At 43.7% G+C, this 26,973-nt stretch overlaps 1 protein-coding gene across 1 annotated transcript in view; it reads right to left on the reverse strand.

Moving 5' to 3' along the window:
• The window catches only part of RETREG1 (reticulophagy regulator 1), a 127,277-nt gene that overhangs the window by 79,086 nt on the left and 21,218 nt on the right, over nt 1-26,973 (reverse strand). The window contains exons 2-3 of the mRNA XM_034998858.1: nt 13,914-14,020; nt 8,015-8,045 (exon numbers count right to left, since the gene is read on the reverse strand). Of these exons, the coding sequence (XP_034854749.1) occupies nt 8,015-8,045; nt 13,914-14,020 (138 nt within the window). The remainder of the gene's footprint in view (nt 1-8,014; nt 8,046-13,913; nt 14,021-26,973) is intronic.

Here is a 26,973-nt window from a genome sequence, read left to right on the forward strand (position 1 = left end):
TTTAACGCAATTAGCAATAAAGGGTAAATTTTCAGATTGCTAAATACTCTTATAACATGATCTTAATGAACTGCATAATACTCCATTTATTCCAGGTACTATGGCTGCATTAAAAAAAACCTTACCAGTGTAAAATAAAAAATATATACATATATCATATACAGCTCCTGCCTCAGGGCCTTTGCACTTGCTGTTCCCTCTGCCTAGAAGCTCTTTACCCAGACATGCTTCACAACCTCACTTCCTAGGCTTTGCTCAAAATCTTCAGTCAAGTCTTTCCTGAGCACTTTATTAAAACCTGGTCCTTCCCACCCACGCCTACACACCCTCATCCCTCATCCTACACATAATATTGAGGGCTTTTCACTTAAGGAGCCTTGAGTTTTAAGTCATTTAGGGCTCATCTAAGGGCTACTGCTCCCAGACCCAGAAAGCCTGACCCCTGGCTTTCTGTCCATATTCTGACTTGATAAATCTGCTTGGATAGAAGGAGACTATGTTACTCATGAAGGGAACATGCAGCCAGAAACAGGTCTAAGCATTGATTGCCCTGATTCTCAATGAAGCTGGTGGGCTATGAAACGCACTTCCTGTCTGGTTTTATTTTTAATGCTTCAGGAAATGTATCCCATTGGTGGTGAGGATCCATGTCAATTTCAGGGTGAAATTTTTCTCTTGAACGCTCGTTCTAGCCATGTTTCAGTTTGACAGGCTCCTGAGAGACAAAGACAGCCCCTAAATGTCTAGCAGGGGGCATTTTCAAAAACCCGTAAGTAATCTTCTATGTAGGTCCACCACTCATGGTGAAGAGAGAAGCAGTAGAATTCTGCTAGTCCTCCACACTAGCTTTAAAAACTGCTTAGAGTCCTTTGTTCCATACTTGTCTTCAAACTGGTCTAATTTTCAAAGCACAACTTTAAAAAATGAATTCAACAGATTGGAATCCGGATGAAGAACTTAGAGAAACTTTCAGACCAAGTCTCAGCAGCTCTGGCTGAGAGCTCGCCATCTATCAGTCACTGAATGGGGCTGGCTGTTCTTCCCTGACAGAGAGGAAGAAAGGGGCTTTGACTCTCCATTGTGCAATATAGGACTACAGAATAGAGCTCAATTATTATTTTTGGGGAAAAAAGGGAATAAAGGCCTATGTGGATTTTTATTTTGGCAGGATAGAGATTTGAATAGTGTTTCGCTCCCAGGCCAGCCCAGATATCTTCAGCCAAAGACTTATTCAAGTTCAGATATGCTTATGCTAAAATCCAGTAGACTCCGATTTTAAGGGAATATTTTCTCTAAAAGTAAATAATTTTTACCAAATTTAATTCAATCAAATGTATCCTTCACAGCAAAATTTTCTTTTAAAACTCATGGAGATGTGGCTCCCTGTCTACAGTTCTGGCTGAAATTAAATTGGAAAAAAAAAAATACAGCTTTCAAATATAATGCCTTATGAGAAAGGTACAGGGACAAGATTATAAAACACAAGTTACAAGGTGACTTTTAGACACATTCAAAAATGCTCAAACTGTAAAAATCGACTAGTTTCAATGGGCAAATCAAAAATCATTGCTGTGCTTAACAGCAAAGAAAGGATACTTTTTAAAATACCATGTGACTATGCAAGGCTTTTTACTTAGTAATTCACCTTGTCAATGTAATTTTGATGAGTAAGGATGATCCATAAATACTGAAAATGCAGTTTTCACACTAAATTCTATTCCTCAGAGAGACAATTTAGCAAATGCTAGATGACTTTTCACTTTTAACAGAGACATAAAGTCGTGCTCAAAGATTTAATTAATTAGACATCCCCTACTTAAATGCTCCAGTCTGTTCTGGGCATATGAGCTGGGACAAGCTTGGGACTTGGGTTTTACAACCAAAGATTCTTAGCTCCTTTTCTCCGAAAAAAATAGAACCAGCTAGAATGCTCTGACTGGCAGTTATCAGGAAGCTGACAAGGCAGAAGGGCATTTTATCCCATGAAGTGGGGCCACACAGCTATTTCTCCTGAGCGCATGAGACGGAAACACGCCGACACCCCCACCATCTGACCAAGGTAGAGGCAAAAAGCTCACGACTCTTGCTAATCCCTGCTGGCTCTAGAAATACTGACTGTTAATTCTCTGCTATGCCTCTGAAGAGTCAACTCCAGGTAAGGCAAAGTAGATCTGATGTCCTCATGAATCACTGGAAAGCCACTCCCCGATTCTTGTGAAGGGTACCCTGCTAGAGGCATCGAGATTCCAGGGACACCTGTTAGAAAATCCCAGAGTTCTCAGCCATAATTTCCAAACTCTTTAGCTGCCATGAAAAAAAAAATGGTATTTTCTGTAAATTGGCACTGAACGATAAAACAAGATTTTTGATGAGAATTTTGAGAATAGCTCATCTGGTTATAATGTACCCAACTATTAAAGAAGTCTGTAAAGAAATTTTGAATGATCAGGATATATGCAAGTGAAGTTATTCCTGTCAAATTTATACTTAGAAAAACCTGGCCAAAATGAAAACAAATTTATGTTTTTAAAAGGCAGTGTGCACAATGTCTCCTTTGTTAACATGAGATTTTATTCAGTCAGCTGCCAGAGTCACGTGCAGAAATAAAAAGCTCTTAGGACACTAAAGGTCAGGTTGCATTTCAATACTCAGAATGAGCCATAAGAGATGTTAATTTGGTTCAGTTGACAGACTGCTCTGTATACACCCTGTGCAGGTTGTAGAGTTAGTGACTTAGTTTATTAAAAAATAGGTCAAGCAGGAGCCCTTCTCAGAGCTTACCCACTGTGAACCACAGTTTCACAAAATCAACTTTCCATGTACAAAAGTCTATATATGAGTAGCATCTGATTAAAATTATCCAACTTTTATTACTGATGACCACATCAGAAATTAGATGCTGGCTTTATTGTTATTTACCAGTATAACCCATGTGAACTTTATGAATAGCCTTTAAATGCCCAGAGAAACTACACATATACATAAGGGTACAGTACCATCTTCATGCTAAATTTTGAGGGAAATAATTTTAGCTAAGCCAACAGAAGCAAATTTTCCCGAAGAGTAAATAACATTCTGGGAAATAAGCCATCAGACTACAGAGAAGGAAGGAGATCCTTTTTCTTCTCCAGCTTTACTGAGACATAGTTGACATATAACATTGTATAAGTTTACCGTGTACAATATGAGGGTTTGATACGCACATAAATTGTGACATGATTACCACATAGATAGCTGACACATCCTCCACCTCACATAATTCCCGTTTTGTTGGGGTGGTGGTGACAACACAGAAGGTCTACTCTCTTAGCAACGTGCAAGTGTACAATATTATATTGCTCACTAGAGTGGCCATGTTGTACGTTAGATCCCCAGGACTCATCGGTCTTATCACTGCAAGTGTATGTGTGCCCTTTGGCCAACTTCTCCTCATTTCCCTTCCCTCCCAGCCCCTGGCAACTACCAGTCTCCTCTTCTGTTTTTATCAGCAGCTTTTTTAGATGCCACATATAAGTGAGATCATACAGTTTTTGTCTTTCTCTGACTTAGGTTACTTAGCACAATGCCCTCCGGGGTTCATCCATATTGTCACAAACAGAAGAATTTCCTTCTTTTTGTATGGCTAAGTAATATTCCCTTGTACATATGTCCCTATGTATCCATTCGTCCACCGTTGGACACTTAGGCTCTTTCCGTGTCTTGGCTGTTCTGAATGACGTTGCAGTAAACATGCTGCTATGGGCTTCTGTTTGTGGCACTGATGTCCTTTCCTTCGGGGTATACCCAGCGGTGGGATCGCTGGGTCATAGGGTAGTTCTATTCTCAAGTTTTAGGGAACCTCCACCCTGTTTTGCATAGTGGCTATACCAATTTACATTCCCACCAACAGTGCACAACGGTTCCCTCTGCAAGGAGCTCCTTCGTAATTCAAAAGCTTTACAATGGCATTATGAAGAGAGAGTGGTCCATTATTTGCCTCACCTTTTTATAGTGAACGTAATGATCTTTAATGAAGCAATTAAAGCCCCACAGAGAGAAGGCCTGGCTCGTTCTGAGAGTGAGACAGCAAACCAACCATGGAAGTGGAAAGATCCTAATCCCACAATGCTCCTGTGAGCAAAACCGCGCCTCTCTGACTCAGAAGAGCCTCTCATACAGCACTGCATTTTGTCCTTCAAATAAAGTGGTTCTGAATTTTTCAATGTGAAAAACACAAGCACTACCCAGTACCAGACACTAAGAATCACCGTGAGCAACATACCGAATCAAAGAAATTAGAGGAATAAATATTGTAATTTCATGTCTCCATGATGAATAGAGAACAGAATACAATTATACAGGAGAAACTGTGAACTCAGCCATCGAAAAGAATGAAATCTTGCCATTTGCAAAGACACGGATGGGGCTAGAGAGTATTACGTTAAGCGAAATAAGGCAGTCAGAGAAAGACAGATATCATGATTTCACTCAAATGTGGGATTTAAGAAACAAAACAGATGAACACAGGGGAAGGGGAATAAAGAGAGAGGGAGGCAAACCATAAGAGACTCTCTATTTAAGGGAGGTGGGTGGGGGATGGGTTAGATGGGTGATGGGTATTAAGGGCACTTGTTTTGATGAACACTTACATGTAAGTGATAAATCACTAAATTCTATTCCTGAAACCAATATCACACTATATTTTAACTAGCTAGAATTTAAATAAAAATCTGGGGGAAAAAAAAACCAGTGTAAAAATACCGGAAAGTAGCCCTTCTACTGTGGATTAAATCCTTTGAAGGAGTCACTGGCCAAACAGAAACGTAACAAGATAACAAAATGAAAGAAACGGGAATGATTCTTTGATCCCACTTCTGATCACCAGCTACAATTTTGGTCCCACAGCTGATGATCTTGCCAAGTTCATTCCTCTCTTGGCCTCAGTTTTTCTCATCTGCTGAGTAGGTGAGAGAGAGAATCATTTCAGATACCCCTTCCAGCCCTAAAAAGTCTGTAATGCAATCTGAGGTATTTGCGTGTTTGAGATATTGTGATTCATAATAAGAAATATAGATTTGGCCTTTGTCCCCAAGTTTGGGGGGGGACCGGAGGGGGACCTTCTCCACACCCCCTAGCGATTCTAGGTCACCAGCTGAGGGTTCTGCAACTCAACTTGATTCTGACATTATCTACCTGGAGATAGAGTCAGACCACCCCAGGTTAAGGCTCTGTCCGACAAGGCTGTCCCCTCTCCCACTTCAGATGCCATTTGCAACCCAGGCTGTCACTTGTGCTTCTGACCAACCTGCTATATACTGGAGGTTCCAACAATCCCCTCCCTTGAGTTCCATTACTTGCCTCCAGCAGCTCCCAGCACTCACACATTTTACTTACTACATTACAGGTTTGTTAAAAAGATGTACCTAAGAAACATCCAGCTGCAAGAGAAGCCTAGGGCAAGGCAAGGGGAAAGAGTGGGGAGCTTTCATGGCCTCCCCAAATGTGCTGCTCCCCCATAAATCACGTGGTCACCCACTTGGAAGCTCTCCAAACACTGTCCTTTTGGGTTTTTATGGAGGCTTTAGTCCACAGGCACGACTGATTAAATCACTGGCCATTGGTGATTGGTTCAACCTCCAGCTCCTCGCCCTTCCCCAGAGAAGAGGAGGAGGACTGAAAGTTCCAACCTTCCAATCAAGCCTCTAATCAATTTCCATGCCAACCAGCCCCGTCTTTAGGTGCCATAGAAAAGCCACCTCATTAACGTAACAAAAGACACCTTTCTCTCAACAATTAGGAAAGTGCAAAAGTTTTAGTGATTTGGTGCCAGAATCTTGGGGACAAAGGCCAAATCTATATTTCTTATTATGAATCACAATAACTCAAACACACAAATACCTCAAATTGCATTACAGACTTTTTAGGGCTGGAAGGGATATCTGAAATAATTCTCTCTCTCACCTCAGCAGATGAGAAAAACTGAGGCCAAGAGAGGAATGAACTTGGCAAGATCATCAGCTGTGGGGCTGGGACCAGGATGAACCTGAATATGTATCGAGGTAATTGTGAAGTGAATGAGATCCTCCCTTAAAAAGCTTATTTCCAAGGCACCTGGGTAGCGCAGTTGGTTAAGTGATTGACTCTTGGTTTTGGCTCAGGTTGTAATCTCAGGGTTGTGAGAAGGAGCCCTGCATCAGGCTCCTCGCTCAGAGGGAGTCTGCTTGAGATTTTTCTCTCCCTCTCCTTTGCCCTTCCCCCGTCCTGTGCTCACTCCCTCTGCCCCTCCTCCTGCTTGCTCTCTCTCTCACTGAGATACATAAATCTAAAAAAAAGGGGGGGGCGCCTGGGTGGCTCAGTTGTTAAGCGTCTGCCTTCGGCTCAGGTCATGATCCCAGGGTCCTGGGATCAAGCCCCGCATCGGGCTCCCTGCTCCGTGGGAAGCCTGCTTCCCCTCTCCCACTTCCCCTGCTTGTGATCCCTCTCTCACTGTGTTTCTCTCTGTCAAATAAATAAATAAAATCTTAAAAAAATAAATAAAAAAATAAAATTAAAAATGGTTATTTTCATTATCATGCCTTCTCTGGAGGCACATGAGCACTTTCCCAAAGTGGTGAAATATTATAGATCTAAAAAAAAGCCATATTATAAGCTGCTTACCCCCTGACCAAACCCGGCATTGGCAGAGTTCCTTGGTCCTGCTCACTATTTTATTTTTTCCAAATCATTATCAAACACTCAAACAGCTTTTTTTTTTTTTTAAAGATTTTATGTATTTGACAGAGAGAGAGACAGCGAAAGAGGGAACACAAGCAGGGGGAGTGGGAGAGGGAGAAGCAGGCTTCCCGCGGAGCAGGGAGCCCTATGCGGGGCTCGATCCCAGGACCCTGGGACCATGACCTGAGCCGAAGGCAGATGCTTAACCGACTGAGCCACCCAGGCGCCCCTCAAACAGCTTCTAAATAGGGCTTGGACAGCAAGGGCTCTAGAAAAAGCAGGCAATTGATAACTTCACCAGTCAAATAAGGACCAGTAAATCACAAAGTGCTTTTTTAAAATTCCCTTGAAATCACACTAGCTCACTGGGTCGCATCGTCCCCCTAACCAAAATTAAAGAGCAAGCTCAATTTCTTCACTTGCACGGGAAGCTTAGACACTTGCCCAAGGAGGCCCAGTGTGTCTGCGGTGGGCAGGACTAGAGCCCAAGGCCCATACTGCCAGGCCTGCCAGGGATGGGTTCATGCCTAAAGGGGCCTGCATGCCCCAAGGGCAGCATCGTTAACCAATTTCAAATCACTCTCTCTGATCCTGTTCTTATCAACAGCCTTCTGATCTTAATTTGATCTCCCAAGCAGACTCCCCCACTTAAAATAACCAACTTGGAGAAACCTGGACAAACATTACTTTGGCCAGGTGGTCAAGGTTAAAACCGTAATGATAAATCACATCGATGAGACGTACCCCAGATACAATGTGATGACAACGGCACTTTACCTCTGTGCTCTTCTTCCCCAAACCCATAACCGCAGTCTAGTCATAAGAAAAACACCAAATTCTAATAAAGGGACATCCTACAATGTATCTGACTAGTACTCCTCAAAACTGTCAAGGTCAACGAAAATAAGAAAAGTCTGAGAAACTGTCACAGCCAAGAGGAGCCTAAGGAGGTATGTCTATGGAATGCATTGCGGAATCCTGGATGGGATCCTAGAACAAAAAAAAGACATCAGGCGAAAACTAGGGAAATCTGCACACAGCATGGACTTTTCGCTAATAAGAAGATATTAATTGTGACAATGTATGGCGGTAATGTAATATCACTATGTGAAGAGAAGAAAGGTAGGCGATGTACTATCTCTATATGGAAACTCTGCACTATCTTCTCAATTTTTCTGTAAATCTCAACTGTTCTAAACATAAAGTCAATTTTAAAGAAGGAGAGAACCAACTGATGGATCTGAATCCACTGGACATCTTGGAGGCTCAGTCACCTACCCTCTTGTTAGCAATAACATTGAAAAAAAACCAAGTTCCTTACCTTTCGCTGAGGCTTCTCCATAACTGGGCACCTGTAACAAGGAGAGGCAAAAAGCAAGACATTAATGGAGGTGTTTTTCTCTTGAGGCATTTCTCAACTTAGAAATATTCTGAGCTATTTAACACGAAATGCTTAGGGGCGCCTGGGTGGCTCAGTCGGTTAAGCGTCTGCCTTCGGCTCAGGTCATGATCCCAGGTCATGATCCCAGGGTCATGATCCCAGGGTCAATGAGTCCCGCATTGGGCTCCCTGCTCAGCAGGGAGTCTGCTTTCCCTCTCTTTCTGCCCCTCCCCCAGGCTTGTGTTTGTGCGCACACACACACTCTCGCTCTCTCTCTCAAATAAATAAATAAAATCTAAAAAAAAAAAATGAAATGCTTAAATATTTAAACTCTAGGAATTATCGAACCATTCAGTGTATACCTCTGGTACCATAATTAATTCAGGCGATTAGTCCATGAATATTTGAGATCCTACTACATGTAAAACACTTGGACAGGTGCCATGAGAGATCCTACATCACACGTGGTCCTGCCTCAGGGACTTGACTGTTCAGTGAGGCAGTCCTAGCATGCACTCAAGTACATACGAACCGAGGCAGGTGGTGTAGGAACTACACAAAAAGCCCAATCCACGAGAGTTCAGGGAAGAGAGAAAATCAGGAAGCACCAATAACCGAGGTGGCATTTAAGGTGGGTTCTGAAATGGTGCTGACGGAAGGAGAACTAAGACAACTGTTACTTGAGAAAGGGGATTTTTATCTCTTCCTTCCTTAGGTGTTCTGAGCTTATACCTAGGTTCAAATGAAATCAACAGAAAAAAATGTATACTTAGATCATCACTTGCTTTCTTGATTGGCTTGCTTTCTTCACTGTGCTATATCTTAATATTATACTCTCAGCTACCAGCTTTAATGAAGTGCAATATTAGAAGCACCACGAGGCTGTTTCTGCATTTTCCCATGAAACGAATGCCAACGATGTTGTCCCTTTTGTTCTGCAGTCTCCCCTACCAAAGATCTATGTAATAAATTCTTAAAATTGAGTCCCAGGGAAAAAAGTTTCTCAAAATTGCTTGCATTCTTTCATCAGACTATTAGAAGAATTGTTCAGTTGGTCTAGTTTCCCTTTTTGCCTTGGCTGCCGGGAAGCCCAGGGACGACTCTGTCACTCAGTTATGGTCACATTAGAATCCTGTTCCTCTACTACACCTTTTTAAATGAGTCTCATTTTTTATGATCCTTATAAGCTTTTGGGGTTAGATGGCATATATTTGGGGGTTACAGGGCATGTCAAACAAAGCAAATAAACTATTCAAGAGAATCCAAGGAATTCTGAGCACTAGTGAGGCCTCAAGGTGACGTTGGAAAGTGGGATCAAGTCGAGCACTAACAACCCACATGTCATAGGACATTTCTCTGTTAACACTGGATCCAAGAGTGGAGAAAGCAGATAACACTAAGGGGTGTTTGCTTGTTTGGTCTGTCATTAAAAGTGAGGAAAAGGAGTATGATTGCTGGCTAAGGGGACAAGGACATTTAGAATGGCAGGGACAGGAGCACCACAGTCATGGACCACAGAGCAGGCTGGGGCTGTGTGGAGCTGGGGGGCAGTGCGGGGGGAAGAGGCTGAGCAGGGCAGCACCTACACGGAAAGGAGAGAGCGGGTTCCCGAGGAGCGAGGGGCTGGCAGAACATGGCATAAATGGGCAGTGCAGATTTCGCAGGAGGAAGGGTATAAAGAGACAGGGGTGGAAATGCTCCACAGGCGGCCACGTGGGGACCCGCTGAGCCCCCCCTCCCCACCACACAGGGCGGTTCTTGAATAGGATATTAAAGGGGGCCAGTGTGGAAATTCTGGGCTCTTCTGTCATGAGAGAGAGGGGTAGGTGATGGAGGAAGAGCCTATGGCTGCAGAAAAGTTCCCCAGGGCCTGGATGAAGAGAAGTATGCACTCAAGGTAGACTCCAGCAAGAGTGAGCGAGAAATCCACCGCAGCTGGAGGCTGCTCACGCCGCTGACTCGCAACAGACACGTGGGCTCTGGTAGGTTCCACAAAGATTAATTTACCTGAAAGGATCTCCATACTCGGGCCTCACCTACTTCATAGGAAGCATCTAAGATGGTTTTAAAGATCAGTGTTGGGGGGCGCCTGGGTGGCTCAGTCGGTGAAGCGTCTGCCTTTGGCTCAGGTCATGATCTTGGGGTCCTGGGATCAAGCCCTGCATCGGGCTCCCTGCTCAGTGGGGAGTCTGCTTATCTCCCTCTGCCCCTCCTCCACTCATGCTCGCTCTCGCTCATGCTCTCTCTCAAATAAATAAAATCTTGAAGGAAAAAAGACAACCATGGGGGAAGAGGAGGAATAAAACTAAATTCTTAACAATGGAAGTATGCTGTCTTCAGGCAGGAATGCGGCAGGGGGGAGCGGAGACCCCGAGATGGGAGGGGAGAGAACAGCCTCGTGAGCCTGAGGACTCGCTCACGCTTTCCCAGCTGTTGTGGCAAAGCCAAGGTGTCCGGCCCGAGTGGCTGGCAGGTCTGGTGGAAGCCATGGAGTTTCCATAACCGCATCTGGCTCGAACTGGGCGCCTCCCAGAGACCCATTCATCACAGCAGGGCCCTGGGCTGAAAGGTCTGCAGAGGCGGGCTCCTGCCATCTATGTGCAGGGCTCACACGGACTTTGTCTATGTGCTTTGTCTGCACAGACTCCGCTGAAGGAGGCCGGGGCGGACACCAGTGTTCCTTCGGTCATAGGCTGAGGAGTGCTGGGAAAGCACAGTGGTTAATCCCGTTCTCCTTTCCCCTTGGTGCGTAGCAAGCTACCCAGTTAAAACCCTGACGTAAAGCTTGGCCTGGGACACAGCCTGCCCTACAGGATGGGGGCATTAGAGCTCCCCTGGGGGCAGAGAAGCCTGTGGGGGTGGGGTATCTGGAAGCCCCTGGAAGCCCCGTGCTGAGGCAGGCCCCGCACAGAAAGGCGCCCCACACAGACTGCCTGATGGGCCAACAAACCCCGTGTTGTTCAGATTCTGCATCAGAGCTGCAGGGGGCAGAGGGTCACTGAGCCTGAGGCACTTCTAGTCGACGCTCTTAGGTGGCCCTCGCACAACTGCGTGGTTGCGGGTCAGTTTCTGCCATTTCATGGGATAAGGAGACCGAGTGGCGGCGGGCTTTTCTGCCCCGAACCGTGCAAAATCTTACTTTATATGGAAAAAGCGAGGTGCCATATGGGATTCAGTCAAGGATCAAGAGGTGGGGAGACTGTCCTGGGTTATCCAGGTTGGGCCCCAAATGCAGTCACAAGGATCCCTGTAAAAGGGAGGCAGAGGGAGATCTGGTGAGGATGGAAGAGGAGAAGGGGCCGCGAGCACCGAGGCAGAGAGTGGAGTGTTGAGGCTGCAAAGCCAATACACCAACCAACCACCCGAGGCCGAGGCCAGGAGAAGAAAAGAATGCTTCCCTAGAGCCTCCGGAGGGGGCACAGCCCTGCCAGCACCTTGATTTTGGCCCCATGCTCCACTGATTTTGCACAACTGGCCTCCAGAACAGCGAGAGAAGAGATTTCTGTCGTTTTGAGCCACCACGCCGATGATGATTTGTTACTGCAGCCCCAGGACACGGACACAGTCCAGGATGGGTGCCCTCCACGGCTGGGGAGTGGAGTGAATGAGCTCAAGGACTGGACCCGTCAGGCTCGTATTCTTCCAACTCTCCCGGCTTAGTCTGGTAAAGGACTGAACCTTTGCAAGCAGAGGTGTCCCACCCTTTAGGAATAGGAAAGTCCCGTCTCTGCAAGAACATCAGGCCAATGAGTCAAGGCTGAGAATGACCTCTGCGTGACCGGCCAAGAGTGAGAAATGAGCAGTTGCAGAGTTTTCCAGCTCCGTCCTGGCCTTCGGTGCTTGTCTGCTCCTTATAACGTGTGCCCAGATGTGACCCGCTTTGATGCAACGCCAACACTGCTGAGATGCTCATCTACAATGGCCGCTGACAGACTTTTTAAGCAGTTCTTTTCTTCTAAGATTCCCCTGAGGAAGGTCCTGGAGGGTGAAGATGTTACAAAGTCTAGTGGAGAAAAATGGGCTCTCCTCTATCCATTAGGAATCAGGGCAGAAACAAGGCATCGCCATGCGTGGACTGGAGCGGCCCTGGGCAAAACCCCACGGTGTAAGTTGCTCTACCTCCGGGCATCCTTAACTACATCTGGCGTGAACAGAAAGTACTGGGGCGGGTGCCTGATAGGGTTAAAAGTTAGGGAGTCGGTGGGGCGCCTGGGTGGCTCAGTCGGTTAAGCATCTGACTCTTGATTTCAGCTCAGGTCATGATCTCAGGGTCCTGGATGGAGCCCTGTGCTGGGAATCCATGCTCAGCGGGGGTCTGCTTGAGGATTCTCTCTCTCCCTCTGCCCCTCCCCCCGCTTGCATTTTCTCTCTCTCTCTCTCTCAAATAAATAAATCTTAAAAACAGAAGTGAGGGAGCTGGGTGACTGTTCTCTGAAACACAAAATGTTGGGGCAGGGAGAGAGAGGAGAGAAGGAACACTGCATACAAGAACATAATCTTAGCGATTCATGAAATGCAGTAACTGCACACAAACACATTGGTGGGAGGTCTCCTAACCAAACCTCCAGTTTGGAGCTGCCCCCTTCCAGGAGATTGATTCTTCACATAAATTCTTTAAATTCACAAGTTTTCTGTCACCTTCCTAGATCACTAGAGCGAAGGAATTCCCTTCAAACCTTGAAACACAACAATGCGAAACCATCTTTCGAAAAATGGTTTACACACGATTTGCTCTAAAACTGTAAAGACTTAAAAGATAAACCGGAGTTAAGGCACATTGTAGAACATGATGACGGTAAATCGGTAACAGCTTCGATCCCCAGTCTCAGAGTTGGCTTTAGGGAGAACAAGGCTGCTTCCCACAAGGCAGGCCTTGGGATTCCTGTTAGAGCAAGAACTTTGGGAACTCCTTATATGCACTGACCCATATGGACCCCAACCAGCATTATCCCTCCGTGTGGGGGTTACGCTTAATGAAAATAAATGTCTCACTGTAACCTCTTCCTCTTTGCTGGTTTTTTATCAAATCCATCTTACCACATTTAGGTTCCCAGGGCTCAATTATTCCAAGGATGGAGTTTTTGCTCATTCACAAAAACTAGCTGGTAGAAGAGGCCTCTCCGAGTGCAGAAAAGCTTGACTCAGATTTGTAACACAAATTACTCAGAAAACACCTTAAGCAAATTTCAAAAGTAATTCAACTTCTCACTTCTAAACAATGTTTAAAATTAGTTCATTTTTCGTCAGTGTGAACTCATCTGTTAAAATTTATTTAACTATTACTTGTTTTTTGGGGTTTTGTTTTTAAGTACTCTCTACCCCCAACATGGGGCTTGAACTCATGACCCCAAGATCAAGAGTCAGACCTTTACTGACAGAGCCAGCCAGGCACCCCAACTATTACTTGTTTTTAAGCCCTGAATTGTTTTTTTCTTCACTGAGGCAGAGAAAGTTTTCATATAAATGAGGCCATCTTCCAGTGGTCCAAGTTTCATCATGTGGGATGTAATAAATATTTCACTGTTACCTTCACTGCAGCTTACTTACATTTCAAAATGATATTTAAGTAGTGCTTAGAGCCAAAGAGAAACCAGCACACAAACCTTTCGCTCAGGATCAGTAGCTTTGACTAGGGACAACATCAGGTAAGTAATTAATAAGTATTAAATATTTACCAAACACATAAATATTCAATAAACAATAATACCAAAGTCAATGCCTACATAATTTGTTATTTTGTTCCCTTTTAAAACTACTTGGTTAATATGCTTACACAAAGATCAGACATTCAGGGTCTAGAAAATTACATACCATAAAAATGAATTCTCAGTTTTCTTACCTCTAGCTCTAGATAAAACCATATCCTTTATTATTTGCATAATAACACGCCCAAGTATCATGACAGAAATCAGGTGATACACTCTCCATGGAGTCAGTGCAAGGAACCTGTAACAGCAAAAACAGACAAATCATTATTTCAATTTGAGGATTTTTATCCTTTTTTTAAAAATTAGGTTTACTTTCACAGCCCCTGGGCGGCTCAGTCGGTTAAGCGTCTGCCTTCGGCTCAGGTCCTGATCCCAGAGTCCTGGGATCGGATAGAGTCCCGCACCCTACCCCCTTCGTGGTTAGGCTCCCTGCTCAGCGGGGAGTCTGCTTCTCCTCTGCCCCTCCCCCTAGTCCTACTCTCGCATTCCCTCTCACACATCCTCTCTCAAATGAAGAAAAAAGAAATGAGGTTTAGTTTCACCATAGAAACAACAATCCAAATTTCAGTTTTCAGAATCACTCCAATGAGACCACATCAAATTTATTTCATGGGCATCAAAGTCAGCAAAATAAAAGCGCTTGAGCCAGGACGCTTTTGTGTGGGGCTTTCTGCTGTAACCTCTAATCTGGGCAAGGATTTGCTATGTCGGGTGTGGCCCAAATGTCACTCTGCTAACAGATGGACACTGGAACTGACCTGCAACCGAATCGTGAGGCTCTAGAAAGGCAGGGCTGCAGGGCTTTCCAACATGTGGAGGAGCTACTGCAGGTGCCCTTTACTCGCTGTTCTCTATGTGCTGCTTTTATGCCACATTTACTTATTTAACTATTACCCCCTCCCTCCAATCTCTCGAAAATAGCAATTAAGGAATCCAAGGTGCTAGCCTCTTCTCTTTAAGGTCACCATTCTTTGGTCTATCTGGCCCCTTCCTCTCCAGAGGGAAACAAAGAATTCTTTATCATGAACAGCACACGAACACTGCGGTACTTTAAAATTGGGCTGATAAAGAAATGGAATGGCTGATTAAGTCGCAAGCTCTGAGGCTTTGTATAGAGGGTGACCTGTTCTATATAGGTTAATTGGCCAAACTGCCGATTAATATTAATTTTGATGTAATCAAAATCACAGAAACACTAACTGGACATATATGTCATTTAGTACTAGTTGCAAGGCACTGTAAGCTTTATAGAGAAAAACACAAACTACAAAGAAAGAATCCCGTCTTCCAGGAACTTACTTCCTCATCAGAGAGGAACACAGGCCAAGCTAACAAAATCCAAGACAGTGAGTCTTAGGTACTCTAATAAAACATGAGCAAAGAACCATGCCATCCAGCAGGGGCACTACTGGGTATTTACCCCAAAGATACAAATGTAGGGATCCGAAGGGGCATGTGCACCCCGATGTTGATAGCAGCAATGTCTGCGATAGCCAAACTGTGGAAAGAGCCAAGATGTCCATCGACAGATGAATGGATAAAGAAGATGTGGTACACATATACAATGGAATATTATGCAGCCATCAAAAGGAATGAGATCTTGTCATTTGCAACAACGTGGATGGAACTGGAGGGTATTATGCTGAGCGAAATAAGTCAATCAGAGAAGGACATGTATCATATGACCTCACTGATATGAGGAATTCTTAATCTCAGGAAACAAACTGAGGGTTGCTGGAGTGGTGGGGGTTGGTAGGGATGGGGTGCCTGGGTGATAGACATTAGGGAGGCTTTGTGCTATGGTGAGCGCTGTGAATTGTGTAAGACTGATGAATCACAGACCTGTACCTCTGAAACAAATAATACATTATATGTTAAAAAAAGAAGAAGAAGAAGAAGATAGCAGGAAGGGAAAAATGAAGGGGGGAATCGGAGGGGGAGACGAACCATGAGAGACTATGGACTCTGAGAAACAAAGTGAGGGTTCCAGAGGGGAGGGGGGTAGGGGGATGGGTTAGCCTGGTGATGGGTATTAAAGAGGGCATGAACTGAATGGAGCACTGGGTGTTATGCACGAACAATGAATCATGGAACACTACATCAAAAACTAATGATGTAATGTATGGTGATTAACATAACATAATAAAATTTTTTAAAAAGACAAAAAAAAAAAAATGAGCAAAGAACAAAGAGAAGCAAAGGACGGATGATTAACTCACTGAGGAAAGATTTTATAGACATGGCCCTTGAACTTGGCCTGGCAGGATGGATGTAATTCAAAGGAAAACAGAGGCTGTTCCACTTGGAGGATACAACGTATACAGAAGATCAGAGTCAGGGAAGGGGAGGGTGTGCTTGGGGCATGCCGAGTGTTCTGGGGTCCCCTGGCAGAAGGAGATGGATATAGGAGAGATTTGGGAGACTGGCAGAGAGAGAAGATATTGAGGGGGCAGCCTGGGGGCACACTGTGGCAGGCCCTGAATGATATGCTAGGGCATTTGGTCTCAATGTTACCGGCAATAAAGAGAAAGCGAAAGGTATAGGGTAGGAAAATGGAATGATGGGCGATTTAGGAAAACGCCTGAGTGCAACTGAGAGGATGAGGTGGGACAGTGAAAAAGCATGGAGTTCAGGATTTATTAGAAGGTTGTGCAATGTGTTTGGTGAGAAGTGGTCAATGTGAGATGCTGGTGAAGTTATGAGTAAAGTCCTCCAGCAGAAGGAGGGCAACCAGGTTCCAGCTCTGGTTCTAATGTTAGCTGTGTGTGTGACCTGGGTCAGGAGAATGTGCAGGTAGAATAAGTCCGTGTTTCTTAAATACTGGTCTGCCACAGCCACAGGCTGCTGCCTGGAAAGCTTGTTAAAATACAAATTCCCAGACCTTAGGTTCCTCCCCCCAGATCCTCTGAAACAGGTGGTCTAGTTACTAGTATTTACATTCAATAAATACTTCTTTGGAAGGTGTCTACATTGGGCCAGCCACTGTACTACCAAAAGGAAATAAATAGTCAACAAGAAGCACAGAGGGAAGGAGCAGACATACCAGAGAATCCATAATGCCAACTATGCTTTTTAGTAACACTAGTTTGTCCTTCTACTCCAGGACTGCTGCTGGCTCTATTCTTTGAGCTCATATATGTTTGTATTAACCAAGGCTGTTTTTTGGTATTTGTTTTCTTCTTGCTCACCTCCTCCTATCAGTTTATGATCACTGCTTGCTGTTGTGTGTGTGCCAGGCTCGCTCCATTTTCCCCACCTGACCCTGACATGGCAGTTTTCAAAATTTTTGATAGTGACCCACGGTAAGAAACTCATGTACATCTAAATACATACATATGAAACCAAAGTCTCAAAAATAATATTTATCCTTTTTTTTTTCAGAGAGAGAGAGCAGGGGCAGAGGGAGAGGGAGAATCTCAAGAAGACTCTGTGTTCAGCATGGAGCCCGATACAGGGCTCGATCTCACTATCCCGAGATCATGACCTGAGCTGAAATCAAGAGTTGAATGCTAACAAACTGAGCCATCCCCAAGCACCCCAATTTATCCCTTTTTTAAAGATATTTTAAGTAATCTTTATACCCAATGAGGGGCTTGAACTCAAAACCCTGCAATCAAGAGTTGTATACTCTACTGACTGAGCTAGCAGGTGCCCCCATTGTAATGCCTTCTGATATTTTCCATTTAATTCTATTATATTTTTAAATGTTGACTATAATTCTAAGGTGATTCAAGGCTCATAAATGAGTTGTAACTCACAGTTCCATTCACTGCATCAGAGAAAATCTACAGATATTAAATTAGTATGGTTTGTTAGAATAACCTGCTTTGCAGAGTCAGGCAAAGCCTTAGGAAAGTTCTCTCAAGTTTAAAAGTGTCCACTTAGCCAGGAGACCAGTTAAATGTCTTTAAAAAAATAAAGACATGCAAAACCAACCCAAGCAGTGAAGGTCATTAGTTATTTTCTTAATGGAAGTTGCGATCTTCCAGGAATAGAAAAATCAGGTAATGACAGGACTTTAACCCTCAGCCGTGGCTCCTGGAAGACTTCACTTAGAGGGCACTGACTGCCATAGCAACTCCAGTTAGGGCTCCAGGGCAAGGGTCCAGGGGGCATTTTGGCTAAGGGTCTCACTGGTCATTGAGAATCCTCGATCATAAAGGCTGGACTATTTAATAAATGATGCTGTGATCATTTGTAATCCATCTGGAAGAAAGGAAAATTGTATGTCTATTGCCAAACACATTAAAGTGAATGAAAAAGGAATAATACTATTTTGCAACCAGGTCAGCACATTTCCCCCAAAGGGCCAGATAAGAACATATTTTCAGCTTCGTGGGTCATATGGTCTGCCACAACTGTTAACTCTGTCACTGTGAAAACAGCATAGATACTATATAAAAGAATGTGTATGGTTGTGTTCCAATAAACTTTATTTACCAACACACACACACACACACACACACACACACAAATCCTTGGTCAGGTGCAAAGGCAATCCCAACAACCACTTAGGAAGGGAATGCTGAAATTATATGGGATTCCATGACTGCCGCCTTGGTAGGTTAGCATCCTCGACCCTAAGACTTAAGTACAGAAAAGTTTGCAAAGCAAATCCCTAATACTAATCATTCATACTTAGAAAAACCTATACATATTTGGTATTTTAATTATTTACACTGTTTAAGATGATTCACTCATGGTTCCAATTTAAAGTATGTGGCTGTACAGAATTGTGATTTGAAAATAAAACCTTAGGAACACTTAAGTTTAATTTCTTCATTTTCTAGGAATTGCCTAATATTCGGAGGAGCTTGGGTTGTTACAGTTTTTTCTTGAAAACTTCTACTTTAGTAAATTTCAAGCAGGTCAAGAGAGACCAAAGTATAATAAAGAAGTTGCAACAATTTTGCATCCACGGCCCCATTCTACCTGACATCCCCATTGCCCAAGGTTACTTGAAGCAAATTGCAGATATCATATAATTATTGTAATATTGTAATATTTATTGACAATTAAAATGTACAAATATTGCCACATATCTTCCCCAAAAGGACTTTTTAGCCTAACAATAAAAACACTATCTCCCCTTAAAAAATTGTTTTAATTCCTTAATGCCATCAGGTATCCCACCAGCACGCACATTTACCCAATCACCTTTTGTACACACATGTGCCGTCCACACACAGACTGAAACAAGATGTGAAGAAGTCATACATTGAAATTGATTGAGTTTTGAGTTTCTTTTAATTTATACGTCTCCCGCTCTCTCTCTGTCCCTCTTGCTTGAAGTTCTTTGTGGAGGAAACAGACTCATTTGTCCAGTAAAATCTTCCAGAGTCTGAGACTTTTTCATGGAATCCTGCGCTTTAGTTTATTTTCCTCCATGCCTTGAGCAGACTACAAAAACTGGTAGTTAGATCTAGAGACTTGACCGGATTTAGGTTCAAAATTCCAACTACATGAGAGGTGGTGGTGTGCATTTCTGTCAGGAGGCACATACTGTCTGGGCGTCTGGTGTCTCTATTTCTGTGATATCAGCAGCCGCTGATGAGGACTACCTGACTATCTGTTCTTTAGGAGATTCACAAGAGTGAGCGCCCTTCATTCTTGCTTCAGGTATGAGCTGGATCAGATCTATACAGAGGGGAGATCTTTAAAGATCTATAAAAAGAAACTTCCCCTGTCGATGTTTGGTACCCTGAGAGATGGATGTCACAAGAGAGACAGGATTATTTTTCTTTTTTTTTTAATTAACATATAATGTATTATTTATTTCAGGGGTACAGGTCTGTGATTCATCAGTCTTACACAGTTCACAGTGCTCACCATAGCACATACCCTCCCCTGCCGGAGTCCAGCTCCAGCCGGGGTGGGTCTCTCGAGGGAAAGGACGGCGTCGGCGAATGAGGAGACACAGACACAGGATCAGGTTGTAAGCATCTCCTCCTGACAGCCTTGGAGGGACTTTATTTATATGTTAGGATTTTTCTGTTTTTCCATACTTTCGTAACATGTGATTATGTTTTTTCACAATTGATTGAGATAATCTTAGATCATTTTTTTGATTACAGACATAGTCTTTTATTTTTCCTTTGTAATGATTAACATGACCTTTATTGATTTCCGCTTATTGACTTTTGCTAAAACTAAAAAACAATACGCAAAGAGAAAGGTGCTAGACAGAGCGTGACCGTCTTGCTATTTTATTTTGTTCTATAGCGCAGAAAATATAGTGAACTGTGGAACAGCCTGAGCTGTTCCTTTCTTAGAATCTTGCTGCTTCTGAGGTGCCTGGGGGGCCTCATGGAATTAGTTTCATCATGATTGCTTAGATAGGCATAACTAAGATGAGTAGTAACTTTATCACGAAACCCCGGAAATATTCCCACAATTATAAAGATTGCCATAAACAAAGTGAAAGAGAATAGCAGGAGCCAGCTGTGGAGTCTCCTGTTTTCAGGATCGTCCCCCATACTTGGACTTTGTCAAACAGCATGAGTAGCTTGGCTCACGCCACTCCCCAGTGTCCATCACCCAGCCACCCCATCCCTCCCACCCACCTCCACTCCAGCAACCCTGTTTGTTTCCTGAGATTAAGAGTCTCTTATGGTTTGTCTCCCTCTCTGATTTCATCTTGTTTCATTTTTCCCTCCCTTCCCCTATGGTCCTCTATCTTGTTTCTCAAATTCCTCATATCAGTGAGATCATATGATACTTGTCTTTCTCTGATTGACTTATTTCGCTTAGCATAATACCCTCTAGTTCCATCCACATCGTTACAAATGGCAAGATTTCATTTTTTTGATGGCTGTGTAATAACCCATTGTGTGTGTGTGTGTGTGTGTGTACCACATCTTCTTTATCCATTCATCTGTTGATGGACATCTAGGCTCTTTCCATAGTTTGGCTATTGTGGACATTGCTGCTATAAACATTGGGGTGCACGTACCCCTTCGGATCACTACATTTTTATCTTTGGGGTAAATACCCAGTAGCACAATTGCTGGGTTGTAGGGTAGCTCTATTTTCAACTTTTTGAGGAACCTCCATACTGTCTTCCAGAGTGGCTGCACCAGCTTGCATTCCCACCAACAGTGTAGGAGGGTTCCCCTTTCTCCAAGTCCTCACCAACATCTGTCATTTCCTGACTTGTTAGTTTTAGCCATTCGGACCGGTGTGGGGTGGTATCTCATTGAGGTTTTGATTTGATTTCCCTGATGCCGACCGATATTGAGCACTTTTTCATGTGTCTGTTGGCCATTTGGATGTCTTCTTTGCAGAAATGTCTGTTCATGTCTTCTGCCCATTTCTTGATTGGATTATTTGTTGTTTGGGTGTTGAGTTTGATAAGTTCTTTATAGATTTTGGATACTAGCCCTTTATCTGATATGTCATTTACAAATATCTTCTCCCATTCTGTTGGTTGTCTTTTGGTTTTGTTGACTGTTTCCTTTGCTGTGCAAAAGCTTTTTATCTTGATGAAGTCCCAATAGTTCCTTTTTGCCCTTGCTTCCCTTGCCTTTGGCAATGTTTCTAGGAAGAAGTTGCTGCTGCTGAGGTTGAAGAGGTTGCTGCCTGTGTTCTCAAGGATTGTGATGGATTCCTGTCTCACATTTAGGTCTTTCATCCATTTTGAGTCTATTTTTGTGTGTGGTGTAAGGAGATGGTCCAGTTTCATTCTTCTGCACGTGGCTGTCCAATTTTCCCAATACCATTTGTTGAAGAGACTGTCTTTTTTCCATTGGACATTCTTTCCTGCTTTGTCGAAGATTAGTTGACCATAGAGTTGAGGGTCCATTTGTGGGCTCTCTATTCTGTTCCATTGATCTATGTGTCTGTTTTTATGGAGAGACAGGATTAATACTTGGTTCTTTCTCTTTATTTACCAGCTGTCAAGATAATGAGGCAATTCCTTAGTATCCTCTAAAGGTAACTAAGCTGGTTTTCTTCATTCCTTTCTTTAGTGTTATGAACATATTTGATGTACTTCAGTGAACAGCAATGTAATTCCTACTGATCCTCGAGTGTCCCATCTTGGCTGGTGGGAGCTTATATCTGTAGGATCCTGAGTTCTTCGGTACAACCTTGTCTTTTTTTAAGATTTTATTTATTTATTTGAGGGAGAGATAGCACGAGCAGGGGGAGGGGCAGAGGGAGAGGGAGAAGCTGACTCCACACTGAGCAGGGAGCCCAACATGGGGCTCGATCCCAGGACCCCGGGATCATAACCTGAGCCAAAGGCAGATACTTAACCCACTGAGCCACCCAGGCACCCCAGTTCATTTCTTTTCATTACTGAATAATATTCTGTTGTATGATGGACCACTGTTTCTTCATTCACCTACTGAAGGACATCTTGTTTGCTTCCTATTTTTAGCAATTGTGAATAAAATTGCTATTGTGTGCGGGATTTTGTGTGGTCACAAGTTTTCAATTCTTTGGGAACAGCCTCTTTTTTTTTTTTACACAGGCCCATCCGCATGCCAGCTTATTTTGGATTTATAGACAGTTAAAACCTCCACAGATTCTATTTTTTAGATGCAACTTTTGACTCTAAGTATGTCCTATTAAATATGTTCTCTGGGCGCCTGGGTGGCTCAGATGGTTAAGCGTCTGCCTTCGGCTCAGGTCATGATCCCAGGTTCCTGGGATTGAGTCCCACATCGGGCTCCCTGATCCTTGGGAGCCTGCTTCTCCCTCTGACCTCTCCCCTCTCATGCTGTTTCTCTCTCGCTCACTCTCTAAAAAATAAATAAAATCTTTAAAAAAAAGAAAAAAAATATGTTCTTATTTGACACAGCCCATCATTCAAACCTACAGACCTGAATGGTGTCATCAATCCCATTTGTTCTCTTGTCCAGCTTCATAGCACCCACCCATTTGCTATCTGCTGGTCATTGGTCCTCATCCACACTATTGATCAAAGTTATCAATCAGTGCTGGTGTCCTGTCACTCCCCGTTAGCGACTGCTCCCAGAGTGACCTAGATTTATTAATCAGCACTTTATGAATACGATAGACCAGTCTGCCACTACATTTTTGTCCATATTACTCCATCTTATTCACAAAGACATAATAATAGCTTTTCTTAAACACATTGCTGAAACCTAATGCATTCCTAAAGTCTAAGTGTAAGTGTCAGTCTGCTTGACTATGCTGAGAATTACTTTGAGGTATGAAACAGTTCTCAGTTGCAGGATTAAACACCATTAGAACCTGCCAAAGAGTATCACGGGGCACAGCCTGATCCGAGCCCGAGTGATCTTGCTGGTCTGCCCATTCACAGAATTCACATGCGGTCATCACATCTCCCATGGTGGAATTTTAAGGCTAAGATGGCTATACACAGGTGATCAGAGGATTCCTGAATGCTGTTCGACAATAATTGAGAGATAGGTGGTGTTCAAAATGCAGGATGTCCAAGAAATCATGAGAAGCAGAGTGATAAGGTACAGATTGTGAAGAGGGAGGTCTGGGGCGCCTGGGTGGCTCAATTGTTAAGTGTCTACCTTTGGCTCAGGTCACGATCCCAGGGTCCTGGGATCGAGCCCGGCATCGGGCTCCCTGCTCAGCGGGAAGCCTGCTTCTCCCTCTCCCACTCCCCCTGCTTGTGTTCCTGCTCTCGCTATCTCTCTGTCAAATAAATAAATAAAATCTTAAAAAAAAAAAAAAAGAAGAAGAGGGAGGTCTGGGGATATACATCACCCTCATTCAGGGAGTACATAATTCTCTGGGTCCACTGCAAGGTGAAAATGCTGGGGGTGGAGAAGTCAATACCCCCTTCCAACCAGTCCATAACCCCAACCTGTATGGCAAATGGGTCCCCAAGATATTTCAACCTCCACTCCAGGGCATATTTGGGACCTGGATCCAGGGTGGGTGCAATGCCCATGACCAGTCACCCCTGAACACACTGTGGCATTGACAGCTGGGGCAAGGGCAGCAACCACAGAGGCTGCAGGGCACATGCCTGATGAGGACCCTCCACACCCTTGTGCTCAGGCCTCCCCATGAGGGGCAGATGGCCCTCGTGGAACACAAGCCTCCCCCTACTGATACAACCTGCCCACTGCCCTGGGCAGAGGACCCTGGGCAGTCCTGCAGAGCAGCTGGGTGGGGAGGGGGGGCTGGGCAGGATGGCTGACGAGTGGCAGCAGGGAATGGTAAGAGCCCCTCAGCGTGAGCTGAAGCTCCACACACCCCCAACGCCTGTTCCACTGTCCCCATCGGACTTCACCTACAAAACATACATTCAAAGACAAAAGAACTCAGAATCGCAGGGCGCCTGGGTGGCTCAGTCGTTAAGCGTCTGCCTTCGCCTCAGGTCATGATCCCAGGGTCCTGGGATCAAGCCCCGCACCGGGCTCCCTGCTCAGTGGGAAGCCTGCTTCTCCCTCTCCCACTCCCCCTGCTTATGTTCCCTCTCTCGCTGTGTCTCTCTCTGTCAAATAAATAAAATCTTTAAAAAAAAGAAGAATACAGAATTGCAAGGCAGCATCTGCAGAGCATTAATCCCCAAGTGTGGGGCCTTCTGAACCTTATCTTGGAGGGGGGTCCCCAAAGCTGACCAATAAAGGCTTTTTTTCTCCTTAAAATAATTTTTGATTCAATAAAAAAGGCCACCAACCCTTGCCTTTATCCAAATTATCCTAGGAACCTGTGAGGACATCCGTGGATCCCAAATGGAGAAAGCACCACTAATCCCTAAGTCTCTGGCTATCCGAAACATCTTTCTATAGATGGATGGGCTTTCCTATACCTAATTCACAGGAAAAAACAAAAACAAAAAAACTTTTTTTTTTTTTAAAGATTTTATTTATTTATTTGACAGAGAGAGACACAGCGAGAGAGGGAACACCAGCAGGGGGAGGGGGAGAGGGAGAAGCAGGCTCCCCGCAGAGCAGGGAGCCCAATGTGGGACTTGATCCCAGGACCCTAGGATCATGACCTGAGCCGAAGGCAGTCGCTTAACCGACTGAGCCACCCAGGTGCCCAAAAAACTACATCTTTTTAAAATTAAAATATCAGTCTGATACAGGTACTTCTTTTAGCTGACATCAGATATAATTTCTATCTTCTAAAGGATATTCCGGATTTTGGAAACCAAGGCAAGCAAACATTATATATTATAACTACAATATACATAGACATATCATGATAGGTAAACATTGCAAATGACAATTGCATACTATATGTGTGTGTGTATATGTATATATATATATATAAATTTTACAAACATATAAAATTGTATTTATATAATAATAACCCCATTTGTTGTTGTTTTTTTTAAGATTTTATTTATTCATTTGACAGAAAGAGAGCACAAGCAAGGGGGATGGCAGGCAGGGGGAGAGGGAGAAGCAGGGAGCCCGATGCGGGGCTCAATCCCAGGACCCCAGGATCATGACCTGAGCCGAAGGCAGATGCTTAACCGACTAAGTCACCCAGGCACCCCATATCCCATTTGTTTTTATAAAAACATACTATATGGTTTAGCTGCTATGGAAAGGTAAAGTTCCAAATCAGTACGTGCCCTTTTCCTTTAGCAAACTGTATCCAATTTCTATACCTCAATGTGATGACTGCTTTAAAAAATCCCATACTGCCCAGGTGACTCATGTTTAGCTTGTGATTATTAGGGCCCATGGATGACTGCTAGCCATGCTTGCATAGCATCATTTCTGATTCACTTCTAGGTTGCCTACATTTTTTTCCCTTGCTGTTTTCTTGCTAAGTGCTTTTTTTCTGTTTTCTAATTTTTTCTACACTTTCTGCCTTTTATTCTCTGATTCGGCAACACTATTCTAAATTTTCATCTGGTTTTCAAATAACCTACTGCCATAGCCCACTTGGCATTGGGATGGTTTACTAGTTCTACTCGTAGGACTGGTCTCTACTCTGCTATCTGGGTCAGCTATGAAATATGACTCAATCCCTATGTTCAGAGATCAAGGAGAGTGTAAGGACAATAGCTAGAGATCCAGAGAAAGCCTAAAAGATTGTTAAGAGTCTAATGGTTATATATATTAAAAAAAAAAAAAAAAGAAGAAGAGGTGTGGTATCTCTAAATCATGTCCACGATTTTAAATAGAAAATTTCCTATCAAATGATGGGCTCTGGCCACTGTCCAGTTAGTCCACACTCACTGCTCATCGCCATGTTGAAAGTCCTGCACTCCACGACTCTCAGGTAACCCATCATTTTAGCTTTCTGTTCATGGATCATTCAGGAACACCGCTTTTCCTTGTCCCTTTACAGATCTGCAAGCAACCCGCATGCATGCAGGACCCCAGAGGTGCCCGCTCAGCCTTGGCAGTGGAGAAAGTCCCAGCACGGTGGCCAGACTGGCGGGAGGGCAGGACAGGCCCTGGGTTCTGTGGACAACATGATGGAAAAGGATGCAAAGGTATCAGAGCTACCTTCTGTGGACTCTACTCCGTGACTAACTACAAATCTCTAAAAAAGAAAAAAAAATTCTTTTACTAGTTGTGTATCCATTTGACAAGGAAAAGCTAACTAAATTTTCCATTTCTTCATGATGAGTGTTCAAGGCCAAATTAAATGTCTCAATGGGCTAAATTTGTCATAAAGCAAATAAAAGGATAACTTACAAAACAAACAAAAAACTTCTCTGGTTATGGGGGCACTGGGGTGGCGCAGTTGGTTAAGTGTCCAACTCTTGGTTTCGGCTCCGGTCTGATCTTGGGGTCATGAGACTGAGCCCCGCCTCAGGCTCCGTGCTCACGGGGGAGTCTGCTGGAGATTCTCTCTCCCTTGCCCTGTGCCCCCTCCTCTCTAAAATAAATAAATAAATCTTTAAAAAAAAAACCTTCTCTTGTTATGAACAAAAAGGATAATATTTAGTGTGTCCCATGTGTGAAACCCTAACCCTCACTTCTGGGTATAGCATAACCCACTTTGTCTCATGAAATGAAATGATGTCAACAGCAAAGATACAATTTTTTTGTCTTTAAGGAAAGGAAATCTATGGACAAAAGCACTGGAACCCTCCAATAATTATAAGTTGGGAATTAATCTGTAGTATTTGCTTTGTAACTTTTTTTAGCTAGAGATCCAAAAAGCGGGTTCTGTTTTCCTTTACTGAAATATATACAACCATAGTCTTTGCCTAGACAGAGTCCTTTATGTATGCTGGCTTTATGTAATATTACAGTACCTCATATCACA

The sequence above is a fragment of the Mirounga leonina genome, unplaced genomic scaffold (assembly GCF_011800145.1).
Source record: "Mirounga leonina isolate KUSES-001 unplaced genomic scaffold, KU_Mleo_1.0 Mir_95, whole genome shotgun sequence".
Classification (NCBI taxonomy): domain Eukaryota; kingdom Metazoa; phylum Chordata; class Mammalia; order Carnivora; family Phocidae; genus Mirounga; species Mirounga leonina.